The sequence below is a fragment of the Danio rerio genome, chromosome 12, assembly GCF_052040795.2.
Source record: "Danio rerio strain M-AB ecotype USA chromosome 12, GRCz13ab, whole genome shotgun sequence".
NCBI classification, from domain to species: Eukaryota; Metazoa; Chordata; class Actinopteri; order Cypriniformes; family Danionidae; genus Danio; species Danio rerio.
Window position 1 is genome coordinate 48,225,001 of NC_141032.1, and position 17,500 is coordinate 48,242,500.

General features: G+C 40.4%; 1 protein-coding gene across 1 annotated transcript in view; it reads right to left on the reverse strand.

Moving 5' to 3' along the window:
* LOC101886286 (uncharacterized) overlaps positions 1-17,500 on the reverse strand; it is a 157,195-nt gene that overhangs the window by 108,567 nt on the left and 31,128 nt on the right. Inside the window, exons 2-5 of the mRNA XM_087276903.1 lie at positions 10,743-13,010; positions 9,357-9,474; positions 4,243-4,762; positions 366-597 (exon numbers count right to left, since the gene is read on the reverse strand). Of these exons, the coding sequence (XP_087133029.1) occupies positions 366-597; positions 4,243-4,762; positions 9,357-9,474; positions 10,743-12,830 (2,958 nt within the window). The 5' untranslated portion in view covers positions 12,831-13,010. The remainder of the gene's footprint in view (positions 1-365; positions 598-4,242; positions 4,763-9,356; positions 9,475-10,742; positions 13,011-17,500) is intronic.

Consider the following 17,500-nt stretch of genomic DNA (forward strand, 5'->3'; position numbering starts at 1 on the left):
TTTTTATACACATATGCACTTATTTATTTAACAACATTCACTATTTACTTCATTTTAAAATAGGGTATCTGTTATTTGTCCCGTCTCTGTCATTCTGTTGTGCTGTAACAAATACCTCGTACGTCCGAACATACCTGGTGATAAAGCTCTTTCTGATTCTGATTTCTGATTCAAATATTTACTGAATCATGAGCTGTCCAGTGGATTTTGTAAAGGAGGCTGCTTTTCTGATGGAGATACTGCTGCCCTAAAAATCTAAATAAAGTACTTACAGGAACGGTATAGCAGAACATGTCAGCGGTTTTAAACCCCTACCTTTTCCAAACCTAGCTAAACAATGAAACTGGTTATCGTCCCATGCCTACCTGTGGAGTCAGAGTGGGGAGGTCAAAGGTCAGGACGGTTTGAGTGCTGGAGGTCAGAGGATCCAGGCTGTCCAGACTGCTGTAGGACGTGCCCTTGGCACGGTGAGACTCCATGATGTTCTCGAAATGCCGGCTGAATGTGTCCAAACTGTCTCCAGACTTTCTGCGTGGGCCACGGACCAGGAGGGGGGATTTCAGAGCTGGGTGATCGTTTCTGAAATGGTCTTGGGGCCTAAAAAAAAAAGACAGAATTGTAATTTCTGATTTTTTGAACAACATTAAAGGCCCAATCCCAATTCTACCCCTTAGCCCTTTCCCTTACCCCTACCCCTCGTTTTGCATGTTCTCGTGAAGGGGTAGAACTGTCCCAATTCTCTTTAGCTTGAAGACGTAGGGCTAAGGGGAAGGGGTCGAATAAAGATTTTTCAGGACCACACTCCAAACCAAGAGGTAAGAAAATTACCCAGAATACACCATCTACAACGGCAGGATAGTTACACCCGGAAGTAAGGAGATCCACAAATTAGTTTTTTTGTCATTATTACAAATTTCTACAACAAACAAACACGTTTTATTACATTCATAACCACATTTGTGTTTTAATGTCATGCTTTAAAAAAAAAAAAAAAAAAAACGCTAAAAATACCCGCTAAATTTCACGATCTATAACCCATAATCATAACTCCTGTACAGCAGTCCCACAATATTGTCACTCTGTGTTACTCGAATACCCTGTCAGAAAAGTCTAGTAGCTGAGAATGAGCTTTTTACAGTGTCTGCTATAATGTTAATAATGTTTTCTTGTGTTCATATAGATGAATATGGCCGCTGTGTTAAATGCGCAGTACAGTAATGATCGTATTGCCACATTATATCATTATGATAACATAATATATGCCTGATTTTCAGAAGATAAATAAATTAAACAGAAGTCGCGATCGTCTGATCCAGCAGGGGCTGTAGTGCTGTCCCAATTCTTAGGGGTACATTTTGAAGGCCTTCCCCTTCACACTCGGTTTTAAGGGCCAAGGGGAAGGGGTCCAAAAATAGAATCGGGATTGGACCGAAGTCTGCATGAACCGGCAGCTGAGGATGTCTTTTATACATGTATTGTACGTTGCCATTTTCCCTGGTTATATGCTTTATTCTAGATTTTGCACAGAGTGTTACATGATGGGATTGTATGTCTGTACTTTGTTTGTCTACAGCCCCTTTCACACAGTGATACCGGTAAATATCTGGAAAATTTTCAGAACAACGTTACCGGTAAATTCCAAAAAGCACTGTTCACACAGGCAAGGACGTAACAGAATGTTTCTGTAAAAGACCGTTCACACATCCTTTCCAAAATAGCGGTAAATTCTGACATCATTAACCAGAAATGAGCTCTAAATGGCTGGGCTTGTATTTGTAAACATTTGACGACATTACAAACTCTGTGGATGGATCAGTATTGTAAACAGCATCGATGAAAATATAGAGGAACACTTTCGCATGTCGAGATGTAAATGATATGTGTGTGTGCTGGCGCTCACGGGCTGTTTCACAGGCTGCTTCACGGCCACATGCGACGAGACAAGCAACTGAAGGAAGCAGAGCTTGAATGTAAACAAACAACGGCTTATCATAAGCATCTTATCGATAATTATTTACACAGTTGGCATTAAGAAGGAGCATATAGACGTTATCAGACTAACATCTAGCAGCTAAACGTGTCTGAAAAAATATTCAAAAGCTTTTATTTTCATAAACCACGCGGACGTGAATGCGTCTGACTGTTCTGATTGCCTAAAGTAGACGTCAGCATGTTCTAGGCGTGCACACGGTCTTTCCGGCAATCTTCCTTCTGCGTTCACACAGCGCAACATTCCGGCAAATTACCGGTAATGTTACAACTTTTCTTTCCATAAAATAGCCAGAACAAATTTACCGTTTTTTTCAAAAAGGGCCTGTTTACACATACGGACCTCTCCGGAAAATTGACGGTAGTTCATCAATGACGAGTCTTCGCTGAGGCCATCTTCCAGCCTAAACCACGGCGAATGAAGCTCTGCACAAGACTTTTGGCCAGCGGAGAAATTAAAATGGTCGTGCCCAACTGAGTCTGGTTCTCTCAAGGTTTTTTTTCTTCACTCCCATCAGGTGAAGTTTTTTTCCCTCTCCGCTGTCGCCACTGCCTCGCATGGTTCAGGATTGGTAGAGCTACGCATCGATGAATTTGCTCTTCAGTGTTTGAACTCTCAGTAATGATTAAATCACACTGAACTGAGCTAAACTGAACTGAACTGAACTTAAACACTAAAACCTGAACCACACTGTTCCAGTTACTATGACCATTTATGTGAAGCTGCTTTGACACAATCTACATTGTAAAAGCGCTATACAAATAAAGCTGAATTGAATTGAATAAATTTTCAGGAAAGGTCTGTATGTTTGAAAAGGGATAATGTCTGCAAAAAAAAAAACATGAGTGAGCTTGACAAACCACCTGTTTTAACTGTCTGCATACTATCATCTCAAAATAGCAAGAATTAGATGCTTTGTTTACAGTGAAAAATTAGAGATACTTGTTCATGCTTTTATCAGCAGTATAGTGGATTACTGTAATGGACTCCTCACTGGCCTTCCCGAGAAGACAGTCAGACAGTTGCAGCTCATCCAGAATGCTGCGGCCAGGATTCTGACCAGAACCAGGAAGTCAGAGCACATCATGCCTATCCTCAGGTCTTTACACTGGCTCCCAGTTACATTCAGAATAGAGTTTAAAGTATTATTACTGGTCTATAAATCAAAAACAAAACTCTTAACTGAGCACAAACACGTTTCTTTGTATAACTAGCCCGTCATCTAAGTGTCTGCTAAATCAGGGGTTTTCAAACTGTGGGTCGCGACCCACTAGTGGTTCGCACAGTGAACAAAGGTGGGTCGCGCAACGTCACATAGCTGCAGCTATATTTACATTGTGGTGAATCCAAACCAGGACGATAGACGGCAATAACTCAAAAACCTCTTACCCTAAAAAGATCTAAAGTGTGTTTCCTACAAAAAGACAAAACTGGTTATGTTTCACAGCTGTCTTTTTCTTTTTCGCTCGACATTACGACCACTGCTCCATTTGAGCCCTCGCAATCTTTTTATTTTTATTTTTTGCTCCGTCCTGCGCGTTTTATTTTAAACACTACTAATTTTCTCCTAAATGACCACAAACAGTTACTAAAGTAGTCGAATGCTTTCATTATAGATCTTTGCATTCTAACATTAACACCTATCAAACGAAACACAATGAGAGATTCATTGGCTGCTCTTCACTAAATAACTACAGTAACTTTAATCAATATGCAAATACAATTAAAAGTGAAGTAGATGTTATAGCTTTATTTAATTTCTGTATAGGCCGTTGTTTTTAATAGGCTAAACCTTTTATTTTATTGTGAATATTTTCTAATGTTTGCGATGTATTCTATCATTTGAAGCTATTTGTTGTCCCATATTTTTCCCATAATCAATAAATAGCTATAGTGCGATTATAGATCATAATCAAGGGGCTTGATCAAAGGTTGATCATATTCTCTTCTAAAAAAAAAGAAGAGTATCTTTTTCAACCAAAAATGATCACAGTTACAGCCAGCGTCCCACAAAAAGCACTTCGAGCCTCATTTTGTGCATTTCAAATCGCAAAATCCAAAAAGCCACACACCATATATTTTTGACTGCTTTGAATGGATACCCATTTTTCCATATTAAAATATTATGGTGGGTCTTGAGATTGAATTACTTTCCTAGGTGGGTCCCGGAATAAAAAGGTTTGGGAATCCCTGTACTAAATGACTAAATGTAAAAGCATGAGATCAGTAAGTGTATGTTTGATATTCCACACCTCTTTATCATCATTCTGTAAAACTCTTCTTCATCGTCTCCCTGTTGTTCGGCCAGCAGTCGCCTCACATCCCCCTGCATCCTGACAGTGGCCCAGCTCGCAACATCCTCCTCTTCCTCTTCTTCCTCCTCCTCTCCATCCTCCTGTCCGTCTGTTCTTTCGTTGGGCATCTCTCCTAGAGGGCTGCTCCCAGCACAGGATGTCCCCATGACACTGCGGTTGCTTCCAAAAGCGGAGTCGGCGTCCTCTTGCTCTGCTAACAGCACCTCATCGATGTCCGTCTCCCGGTAACATCGTAACGGGACGGCGTCCAGATCAGTCTCCGAGTATTTTAAGGTTCGACGAATTATGACTGTTTTAGGGGAGGAGCCAGGGGCAGCAGGGGGCGGAGTCACAAGCTCCACCACCACATGCTGAACGTCATGGTTGGCTCTGAGAGCAAGCGCCTCCAGTGGCAGGAACGATGGTGGGATTGGGGTGGAGTGGCCACTCGGGGGCGCTGTGGTGGATTCTGGAACATCTACGAGGATAACAAATAATGAATGTTTACATAGACACCAATCCTTCGATTTTAATATGATAAAGGCAATGTTGATAAAGAGTTTACCATGTAAACAGAATTTTTTGATGAACTTAATCAGAATAAAGTCATAATCGAACTAAACAGAATTAGGAGACATGTGGAGTATGCCGATTTTAGTGGCATTATTGAAGTGCAGTAAAGACAAGTAACACCTCAAACTACTACAATCATGTAGGACTTTTCACCACATTTTATAACAGAATATTCCATAAACACAACGGCTGTTTGAAACTATTACCTGCACCTACCGAGTCAGTAAAGTACCACGGACACCCGCATCGCAAAATGCGGAGATTTCTCTGTACACGGTATTAAATTCCTTTAAAACACCACTCTTCCAAGATGTAGACATTTGATACCAAGCCTACTGACCTTATTCTACAATGTGAAATCCTTACTCTATACTTGCATCTAATACCCAAGTTTGTCTGTTTGTTTGGGAATAACAAGCTGTCTGTATAAACACACACACACATATACACACAGCACCAAGCAAGCGACACACACAGGGCCGGAACAAGCTGAACTGCCGCTCTAGGCAGAGGACGATCCCGCCGCCCTCAACCCCAATGTGAAAACGAAAGTGACCGGTTATGAAAATGAAGTGAGGTGTCGCGGACCTCTATTCTGCCGCCCTATGCGCGGATATAACTGAGGACGCGCGGGTGTTGCGGACCTCTATTCTGCCGACCTATACGCGAATATAACTGAGGATGCGCGGGTGCTGATGGAGGGAGGGAGGTGTCGCCGATGCTGCTCTCTTTATTCTGCCGCCCTATGCGCAGAAATAACTGAGGACGCGCGGGTGCTGAGGGAGGGAGGGAGATGTCGCCGTCGCTGCTCTCTCTATTCTGCCGCCCTATGCGCGGAAATAACTGAGGACACGCAGGTGTCGCGGACCTCTATTCTGCCGCCCACATGCGCGGATATAACTGAGGACAAACGGGCGCTGATGAAGGTGTCGCTCACTGACGCTGCCCTCTCTATTCTGTCACCTATGCGCGAACATATCTGAGGACGCGGGTGGTGAGGGAGGTGTCACGGACATAACTGAGGACGGGGGTGGTAAGGGGGGTGTTGCGGACGCCGCCTTCTCTATACTGCCGCCCTTGGCGGCCGCCTAGGTCGCCTCTATGGACGTGCCGGCCCTGGACACACAGCATCACGCTCTCTCACATTCACACACATACACACAAACCTAGATAGCACCAAACAAGCGCGACACAGCATCACGCTCTCTCTCATTCACACACATACACATACACACACAACCAAACATAGACAGCACCAAACAAGCACGACACAGCATCATGCTCTCTCTCATTCACACACATAAACGCACTCACGCACGCACTAGATCGCCATCTCCTGTTTAAATTACACCAGCGTTACCGACTGCTCTCGTGCTTTATTCAGAAATATATTCCCGCACCGCAAGAAATCTGGTTGGGTCCCGTGGCTCCCGCAGACCTCTATCCAGAAGTATCGCTGTAACAGCCGAGAGGAGAGGAAAAGTCACAGCAGCAGATCAAATGGGACACAGTGAGAGAGTGAGAGAGAGAGAGAGAGAAATGGATTTTACTTTCATTCTCTCATTCGCAGTGAAATAGGGGCTTCAGCTGTACGTGTTAGTGAGAGACTGTCCAGCAAACACAAACGCAGTGAAATTGTGCAGTTTCTGCGATTTTAAGTAGTTGGAGCATTGTAAATGCTCGTGCTCGCCTTCTTCGCCATAGTAAGCTAACGCGACGTAGCACATATGAGATAAATGATGTCAGTAAACATTAACCAGTTATGATCATTACTGAACCGATACCGAATTGTCCGTGTCTGCATCGCGGTTCACCGAAGAAACAGTTCATTTTGACACCCCTAATAATCAGCTTGTTGTTAGTAATCCAATCAATCTAATGTTATAGTACAGTAAGTGCGTCCCAAATCGCAAAATTATGCACTTTTCTACACCATTTTGTAGTATAAATAGTGTAAGTATTGCATTCATATTGAAAACTCTATAAATAATAAGTGCACTTTAAATACCCGGATGATGCACTCATTCAGCTGGTAAAATGAAGTGTGGAATGTTGGACACTTCACGCACTCAACAGTCGCAGCTTTACTCACATAGCGGAAGGGGCGGAGCTATCGGGCGCACATGTTGGATTACTTTATTTATTTTGGATTGTGAAAGCAAAATTCTCCGACGAGAATGATTATAGCACCTCCCGATGGTGAATGCGTTTATACTCACGGCAAGTATTTTTTGGTAGTTTGGTCATTTATTTCACTAATATGGCAACCATCAAACGTCATCAGGGAAACGGTTTGAATTTCCACTTAGTAAAAAACCTATTAGTGTTCCATTTGGGACGAAACTACATACATATACTATGCTTTTGACCGTGTAAGTGCATAGTGCATGAGTGCATAGTGTGCCATTTGGGATGCAGCTATAGTTTGAGTAACACCTTTACATCACCATTCAATGCTAGTTTCGTCTAGCGTTTTACACAACAACAGCTATTGCTCACATCACATCCTATGTAATTTTTGGGCGTTTCGTTTAGTTCAACTGCAGTTCATTTATAACAATTTACATGCAAACAGATGATGGTGGATATAAATTCTCAAGCAACATGTCACCTCTGACATTTCATTCAATATTCACAACTTTTTATTGACAAACTCTGAGGAACTGCATGAAAAAAATCTGCTCTCTTGCTTGAAGCCATTCTTATTTGTTTGACATCAAACGCCTGACAACTGCCATGTGCGTCTCCTGTCGCAAATTGTAGCAAAAAGTCCAACATGATCGTAATAGTTTAATTGCGGTGTTTACATGTCTTTACTGCACCTCAATAATGCCACTAAAATAGGAATACTACACATCTTAAATCTATTTCTATTTAGTTCGATTATGACTTTAATCTGATTAAGGTCATCAAAATCGTTGTTTACTTGGTAGACTTTTAATCAATATTGTCTTTATCATATTACAAATCGAATCATTGGTGTACATGTAAATGCACTGAATAAGTTACTTATAAATGGATCCAATTTTGCACCTGATGGTGCTGGCCTGAGCTGGAAAGTAGAAACTGAAAAATAAGCGTAAGAATTTTAAGAGCACTGCGCTTCCCATCCATTGTCCACTTTTCTAATTCCTGCTGTACCACAAAGCCAAACCTTGACCATGATAGACGTGGCGCATTAACATGAGGTAAGTTTACTCTCTGTCCCTAAAGTGCGGACTGAGATGGGAAAAAGGCTTTTAAGTACGCAGCACCTTTGTCTTGGAATAATCTGCAAACACAGTTGCAGTTCAAAGACTTGATTTCACTACATGCTTTTAAAAAGACTATAAGAGTTTTAGAAGTTGAAACACAGGTTTGTAGATGTTTTGAATAGTTGTCAGTGTGATTCATGTTAACTTTAAATTGTTTTTTGTTTGTTGTCTGTTGGACTCATGTGACTTGTGTACTGCCTAATCTTGGCCAGAACGCTCTTGTAAAATAGATTTTTAATCTCAATGTGTCTTTCTTGGTAAAATAAAGGTTATAATATAATAATAATAATAAAGTGTTGCAAAATGATTGAAGTGTTGTGAACTACTATGTTTTAAAGCTAGTATCTGTGGTTCAAAACTAAAAGCAATTCTAATATAATTTCCAAATATACTTTGTATATAAACAATTTGGCTTTGAAGACTTTTCTTCATTTAAAAGTTATAAACAAACTAAAAGAATTGGCCTTGGCCTTTGTAATTGGTGTTTTAGGGTTAATTGCATGCTAAGTAAAACTTTTTTATTATTAAATTAAATCATATTGGCAACACGGTTTAGTGGGTGCCTCACAGCAAGAAGGTTGCTGATTGGTGTTGGCATGGGTTTCCATGGGCTATAGGTGAATTGGATAAGCTAAATTGGCCATAGTGTGTGTGTGTGTTTGTGTGTGTGTGTGTGTATGTGTGTGTGTGTGTGTGTGTGTGTGTGTGTGTGTGTGTGTGTTTGGTTATTTCCCAGTGCTGGGTTGCGGCTGGAAGGGTATCTGCGTTGTAAAACATATGCTGGATAAGTAAGCGGTTCATTCTGCTGTGGTGATCCCAGATTATAAGACGAAGGAAAATGAATGAATAAATAATTTTTAGGATTGGAGTACTTTTATACATTCCAATCACAAACAAAAGCATAAACTCCAATTCTGGTTAAAATGTAAAGTTGGATTTGTATTGTCTAGTAGGATTTGTATTGTAGGTCTAGAATTGGGGTCTGGAATTGAATTAGATTGTCTAAAGCAGTCCCTAAAGGTTCCAACCCCTAAATGAAAGCATATTTTGCTGATGACTGTTCTTCCGCTTAATGATAATGCAGTGTTATCTCTCTTTCGTATAAGAGCACTCAATGTGGCTCAAAAACAATTACATACACTTCAAACATCTTAAAATAACCCTCGAAAATGACACACAATTGCTTTTCATGAAACCTAAGTGTTCATTAATATTCATATTATAAGAGGTCAACAGGCTACTCACTCTTCCCTCGTTCGTTGGCAGTATTTTCTGCTGGAGTGCCAAACAGAAACTCCCACTTGGCACGGGCAATTTTCTGACAGTGCAGAGACGGACCTGGCACCAAAGAACCGCCATCCGACTTCAACACCCACACAACATAAACACATTAGGCTTATAATAAATGCTTAACTCAGAGTGCATGCAAAACAAAAGGCCTGGTTCATCACTATTGTAAAGAGCAGTAGCAGAAATCAACCATTAATGTAAGAACGTAGGGCTGCACAATATATAGTTTCAGCATCGATATTGCATAGTCACATCACAGGAAGTGCAATGTTGAGTTTATATGTTGGGATTATAATTTACCAGGAGCAACAGATCATAACACTGAAGATTTTTGGACTCACTGAAGAGTTCAACCATAATCGAGTGAAAGTTCATCATTTGCATGCATTTTAAGGCCTGTGACTATGTACTGTACGTATTCGGGCATGAAGGTTTAAAATATTAAGGCATGTAATGTATGTATTTACTAAATAATTCATACAGTAAAGGACTATAAATTGTGTTATTTAACCTTTGATTGATGTCTACCTTACCAATAATAATCCAGATAAACCCCTATAATTCATTCCTTCAGCTTAGTCCCTTATTTATCAGGGGTTGCCACAGCGGAATGACCCACCAACTATTCTGGCATACATTTTATGCAGAGGATGCCCTTCCAGCTGCAACCCAGCACTGGGATGTAATGTAATGTATTTTTTATTTAGTGCCATGTCAGCAACCAAGGCTATCTTCATGGCAGGAATCTTTCAACAATAAATATACAATTTAAAAATCAACAAACAAAATAAAACATAAATTAAATAAGATTTTTTGTGTTAATACATGATAAAAATTCTAAAATCTTTTCTGGTTCCACTTTGTCAAAAATGTCCTTAAGAGTTAATTTCATAAAAAGTCCTTCTGGAATCAGTAAAAGCAGGACAGTCCAGTAAAATATGTTTTACAGTAAGAGGAGTTTTGCAGCACAAACACTGAGTAGGGTTTTCACCTTGGAGCAAAAACCATGTGTAATTCTCGTATGCCCAATACGGCATCTGGTAAAAACTACTTGATCCCAGCACTGGGAAACAAACCCCATATTATTCCAGAACAAACCCAATCAGTCTAAATTAATGAATTCATTCCAAATACAGCAAACTCTGATTAAATTGTATTCATTTCAAAATAAATAAATAATATTGCAAATTTTCGAATATTGTGCAGCCCTAATCGAATTATATCGATGGCTAAATATCATGATATATATCGTATCGTGAGCTGAATATCGTGTATCGTATCGTGAGATTAGTGTATCGCTACAGCCCTACTATAAGAATAGCTTCATGAAAATGGTCTCACCTGTATCCCAGATGACGGGTGATCTGATTGGTTGCTGTTCTGGCTGGACTCAGGTGAGATGCAATCTCTATCCCCAAGACTTCCAGTTACTCCACTGGAGCTCGGGGATGACCCAGCCAAACCCTGCTGCTCTCCAAACCCATGTTCGTCCTCTCCTCTCTCCCCGTCTCCATCTTCTAACACCACTGGGCCTAGAAGCAAAGCCTGCCGTCTCCTCCATTCTGCCTGTCTCTGTAGCTGTGTTATCCTGGTCATCTCCTCTACATTTTCCCCTGAGCGTTGGTTTGCTCCACAAACCAAATTGCTCACATTCTCCTCTGCTTTTTCTGTGACCTCAACCTGATCTCTTTTCTTGTACACTGGACTACTGCTCTTGATAGTCCTTTCAAGTTTTTCCACCAAAGTGAACTTCCCTTCCTCTTTCTTTGCTTGATCTTTCCACTGCTGTCTAGATGTCCAACTGACAGGGGAATCATCAACGTTTTGACCAATAAACAACCTTCTTGAAATTTCCACACTTTCTGCAATGACTTGATCATCCCAGTCCTCCTCGTCCAGGAACCAGGGTTCCCCAGAGGTCCACTCCTCTCCAGTGTACTGCGGAGGTCTGTGACGGTGTAAAGTGGGGCTATCTGAAACTGGTAGGTCAGCTCTAAGCTGACGAGGATCCCGGAGTGGAGAACACACATCTGCTTTAGACAGACTTGGACGAAGAAGACGAGATGGCAGAGCTGGAGAATCAGGGGCTGGTATAGTGCAGAATGAATGATTGGTTTGGTCATCTTTGAAGTCCAAGCTCTTACTAGTTGATGCTTCATGCAGATGCAAAGACACGCCATTTGTCTTAGCGTGGTCTTCATGCACAGGTATGTTCATCTTAACAGCTGAGTGATGCATTGGGTTCTGCTGTAAAGATTCCTGCTGGACTCCTCTTGAAGGATATCCATAGTTTGTGCTGCTTAGATTAGGTGAACCTCCAGAAACAACAGGAGGAGGAGAACTTCGGACTTCATTGAATATTGATGACACTTTGGTTGCCTCTTCTGCAATTTTGCGGGCTACCTCAGGACTGTTAAGTGCCGAGGAGTTATTGCTTCCACTTAGCTGGTTTAAACCATGAGGGGATGTGTTTGTGTTCCTTTGCCCTGAGAGTGGCCTATCTCCAGTCCGACTTTGACTGACTGGGGTGCTCTGATTGGGGCATCCTTGGGATATGGAGCTGGATATCTGCTGGTTGTTGTGCCCTGTGTGTGATAAGACAGCATCTGATGCTGGGCTTTGGGGGACACCGCACACAGTTCCCACTCTGCTGGTGTCAGGTTCTCGACGGCTGCTGTTTGGCACTGGTGAACCTGCCCAAGATTGGCATCGTGCCCTCTGACGTTGGTGGAACTCTGGACTCCAGTTTGAGCCACGAGAAAACTTGCACCTCAACTGGGGAGAGCCAAACTCCTCCAGGGCTCGCTGTGTTGCTGCTTGACCAATGGGATCCAAAGTAGAGCAACCCATGTGCTGGTGAAAGGGACTATTATTGCAGGAAGATTCAGCCGGTCGTGTTCGCACTGGATCACTACACCTCTTACGTGAGCCAGCAGCTGCCTCTTTTACTCCACTCGGACTGTTACAAGGACTCTCCACGGTTTTAATATGGGGTTTCTCTATGTAGCTAAAAGTGACCACAGACCTCTGTCCAAGCTCTGGTTTAGAGTTCTGATGGTGGCTGCAGGCTCGACAAGGTGTTCCCGGGCCAGAAGTCCGTCCAGAATGTGACAACGAGTGGACATGTTTTAATTGCTTACTATCAATATTGTTATTGAGGCCAGAGGACCCCTGTTGGAATGGTTCCTGCTGAGGAATGTTGCATCTTGGAGGGGAATCTTGTGAGGACTGAAGTCTGAAGCTAACATTTGGTTTGAATGTGCTGCTGGGAGGTGTGGTAAATCCAGATGCCGCCTGTGCTAATTTGGTCAAAGCCTCAACAGGACCTTCTTGCTCCACTGCCGTCTCGCAGGAGCTACCTTTCCCATCATGCTCTGGTGGGGATCTCACCTCCACATACAAATGAAGGACTTTCCCAGTTTGAGACATGGCGTCATTACAGAACAACACAAGAACAAATCAGAGAGAGAAACTGAGATCCTTTCCTCTTTGTGGTCAGTTTGTGAACTCCTCTGCGGTTAAATTTTTAGCTCATGGAGGTGCTGTTCTTCACATAACCTCTCCTGCCAAACCAGCCACTATAGACGGAGATGGCATGGACCATTGCACCTAAGAGAGGGAGAAAAGAACCAAAAAATTATAAAACTGCAATTGTTTATTTGCCAAATTAACTTTTTTTATTTAACATTAACATAAGTTTTTTTTTTCTTTACCACGGTCACATCTAAATGTTTAAGCTTCAAAAAGCATGCTTTTGGAATGCCATGATTTATGAAAAGCATTATACAAAGAAAAATGAATGACTTGGCATTTTGTGCATTTCACAAATATGTCATGGATTGTGAATGTGTTTCGTGATGAAACAAGATGCTAAAACAAATGCTAAAACTAAATTTGCCCGAAAAAAAAATTTGCAATATGTGTTATTTCTCATCTCATCTTATTTTCATCCGCTTTTCCAGGGCCGGGTCATGGGGGTAGCAGTCTTAGGGTGCTTTCACACCTTCACTTTTGTTTCGGAACCTGTCTCATTTGCCCAGTTAGCGCGGTTCATTTGACATATGTGAACAGGGCAATCGCGTTCTGTTCCGCGCCAAAGTAATCGCTCCGAGACTGCCAGAGTGAGGTGGTCTCGGCTCGATTGAAACGAACCCTGGAGCGGTTCGATTGCAGTAAGAAAGCGATACGATCCGAGCGCGGTTATATCACAGTGTTTTATGGATATGTTATAGGCATACGGCTAAATGAAAAGAGAATTATGAGTAGGGCTGGAAGTTTCGCGAGTCTCCGGATGCCCGCAAACGAGTGATGATCTCCCTGTAATCTCGTGTCTCCCTCCCGGTCCTCAAATAGGCATCGTCGCACACCCTTCTCACCCCTCCCCACCGCATCTCTCCTCAGACATGTCGCGCGTGCACCCTGTCAATCACCACCAAACCACCACCTCTCCTGACAGCTTAGCGGGACACTGCAAAATAAACCCTGACACTCTGACCAATTTGAGGAGAGTTTACTCACACATGACTTGTTTTAGCTCTTTTGGTCCGATTAGAAACTTTGCAGTGTGAAAGCGAACTGCTCCAAGAGCAAAAAGCAACAATGTAACATTTGTAATCTCTGTTTCGGAACAATTGAATCCATTCACAGGTGTGAAAGCACCCTTAGAAGAGAACCCCAGACTTCCCTCTCCCAAGACACTTCCTCCAGCTCCTACGGGGGGATCCCGAGGCATTCCCAGGCCAGCCAAGAGACATAGTCCCTCCAGCATGTCCTGGGTCTTCCCTGAGGCCTCATCTTGGTGGGACATGCCTGGAACACCTACCTAAGTAGGCGTCCAGGAGCCTCAGCTGACTTCCCTCAAAAATGTATAATTTTTTCATTAAAATAAAGCGTCAGTCAGGGCAATAGCCTAGTGGCAAGCGTGCTGTAGCAAGACAGGGTGTCTAGAGTTAGAATTCCGGCCATTTCCCTACCCCTCTCCCCCTCCTCTACAATTTGCTTCCTGTCTAAATACTGTCCTATCTAATTAAGGAAAAAGGCCAAAAAATAAATCTTAAAAAAAAATACTCGTCACATTGGTCTTTCATCAACAATTGCACATACAATCATGTTTACCGTAATAAGTGTTGAATACTTTGGATAAGGGTTCTCAATCTAAGTCCTTGAGGGCCGGTGTCCTGCAAAGTTTAGTTTCAACCCCAATCAGACACACCTGGGCTAGCTAATCAAGTACTTACTAGGGCTTTCTAGAAACATCCTTGCAGATGCGTTGAGGAAAGTTGGTGCTAAAATCTGTGGGACACCAGACCTCCAGGAAAGAATTTGAGAACCCTTGCTTAGATCACAGGTCTCAAACACAATTCCAGGAAGGCCACAGCTCTGCATAGTTTTGCTCTAATCCTAATTAAGCACAGTTAATCCAATTAATCTAGGTGTTCAAGACTACTAGAGACTATTAAGCAGGTGTGACTTGGAGGTGGTTGGAGATAAACTATTCAGATCATCCATCAACATGATTTCTGCAGGAGTCCTGTGGGAAGTAATTAAGACCACAACTTCCATGATTCCACACTCAGTCATGCCCTCATCAAACTGCGCCTTTGTTTTTTGAGAATACATGCCCTCTAGTGGCAACAATTACACACTGTGCCTTTAAAATCCATAACTTTCTTATTTTTTATTTATTTTTTATGGGTTTTTCACCTTTATTATGACAGGACAGTAGAGAATTCAGACAGGAAAGCATTGGGAGCAAAGAGAGGGGAAGGACCTCAAGCCGGGAATCAAACTCAGGTCGCCGTGAGCATGTTGGTGCTATATGTCAGCAGGCAGTACCAGTTGGCTACTGGCGCCGACAAATCCATAACTTTTAAAACAAATCAATGCGGCAACGCAGCACAGCACACCTCTCGGTCATGACATATCAGTAGAAATCCAATTACAGAGAGGCAGCAACCTGATTATATCAGCAGCGGTCATCTGGCTCATTTTCTCACTGATGACATACTCGTTCTATCATTCCCCAATCCATTAAGCCGGCACTCTCAACAAAATGTTCTCTGGCAGCGGCAAAATACAACACTGAACAGAGACTTTTATTTATTTTACTTTTTTCGGGGAGGGAGTATTTATTTTTAACAAAGCAATGCTGTATGAGAAATGCCAAACAGACCATCTGCATGATGGGCTTATTTACTGCTTAGAAGAGAAATTAATCCCTAGAATCCTACAGACTCACACACACATACACACAAGCAAAACACACACACAAAGATTTACGTCATGAGTTAAACCTCAGTGACTCATAAAGTAAAGTCCTATTAAGGCCTGCAAATATTAACAGTGTGTGCATTATTTATATATATATATATATATATATATATATATATATATATATATATATATATATATATATATATATATATATATATACACATACATACATACATACATACATACACATACATATATATTTACATATACATACACATATATACATATATATATATATATATATATATATACATATATACATATATATATATATATATATATATATATATATATATATATATATATATATATATATATATATATATATATATATATATATATATATATATATATATACACACACACACATATATACATATACATATATATATATATATATATATATATATATATATATATATATATATATATATATATATATATATATATGGCCCCACTTTATATTAAGTGGCCTTAACTAATATGTACTTACACATGAATTGATACTTTGTTACAATGTACTTATTGTGTAAATATATGTATTTACTGTTTACTTATGCTTGATTAAATACATGTATGTAGTTACATCTGTAATTAACTTTTGTAATTACATTTGTAAATATACACTGTTGACCATCCCTTACACCCATGTAATGTTCTCAAATACATTATAAACACAGTAAGTACATTGTATTTATTTTTTGATGCACGTACATAGTAGTTAAGGACACTTTATATAGTGGGACCATATATATATATATATATATATATATATATATATAAACCATGTTTTCCCCTTAACCATATAAACCAAACAAAAATAGAGAAATATCACCACAGGTAAGTGCATATATTTTCACACATACACCTACTGTATAACATATAATTATGTGGAATTTTATATTTTAACTTAGAACTACAAAGATTCTCTGTAAAAGTATTTACTGGTACACACACACTTACACACAAACACATACAGCTACCCTTATGGCAGGAGAGTCAAACTCAGTTCCTGGAGGGCAGTAAACCATCACAGTTTAGTTTCAACCCTGCTTCATCACCCTTACCTGTAGGTTTCAAACAAGCCTGAAGGACCCAATTAGTTTGATCAGGTGTGTTTAATTAGGGTTGGAACTAAACTGTGCTGAGCTGCGGCCCTCCAGGAACGGAGTTTGATACAGTCTCTATTCCCCCACACCTCAACTCTCACAATATGCCTATTTATTTTAATATTTACAATTGTTAGATTATTTAGTTTAAGGAAAAACCCACTTAATTTTGTTTTATTATTTCTGAAAACAAAAACAGTATTTTTAAATGCTTCTTGATTCAAGCGTTTTTTAAATATATTAAAAATTTACTTTATAATATATTATAATAACAACTAAATATTTATTAATATTTATAAACACATTCATATATATTTACTTCTTAAAGTAAGAAAAACTTTTTTTGCAGTGGTGCATACATTTTTGTAATATCTATTTTAGAATATCTTGTCATATTTTTTAATACTTATACGTTTATTAATATTGATTTTTATTTTATAATAACCTATATAATAAAAGATATATTACTATTACGGCTGCACAATATAACGTTTCAGCATCGATATCACAATGTGAGCATCCGCAATAGTCACATCACATAGATCTGCAATGTTGAGTCTGAATTAAAGTTGAGCAGCTACGATATAGAGAAAACATTTGACTTGAAGAGTTACTGGTACGTTTAACCACAATAGAGTGAAGGGTTTATTATTTGCATGTGTTTTTAGGGCATTTCAAAAGAGCTTAAAACAGATGGACGCAAAAGATTATGATCAT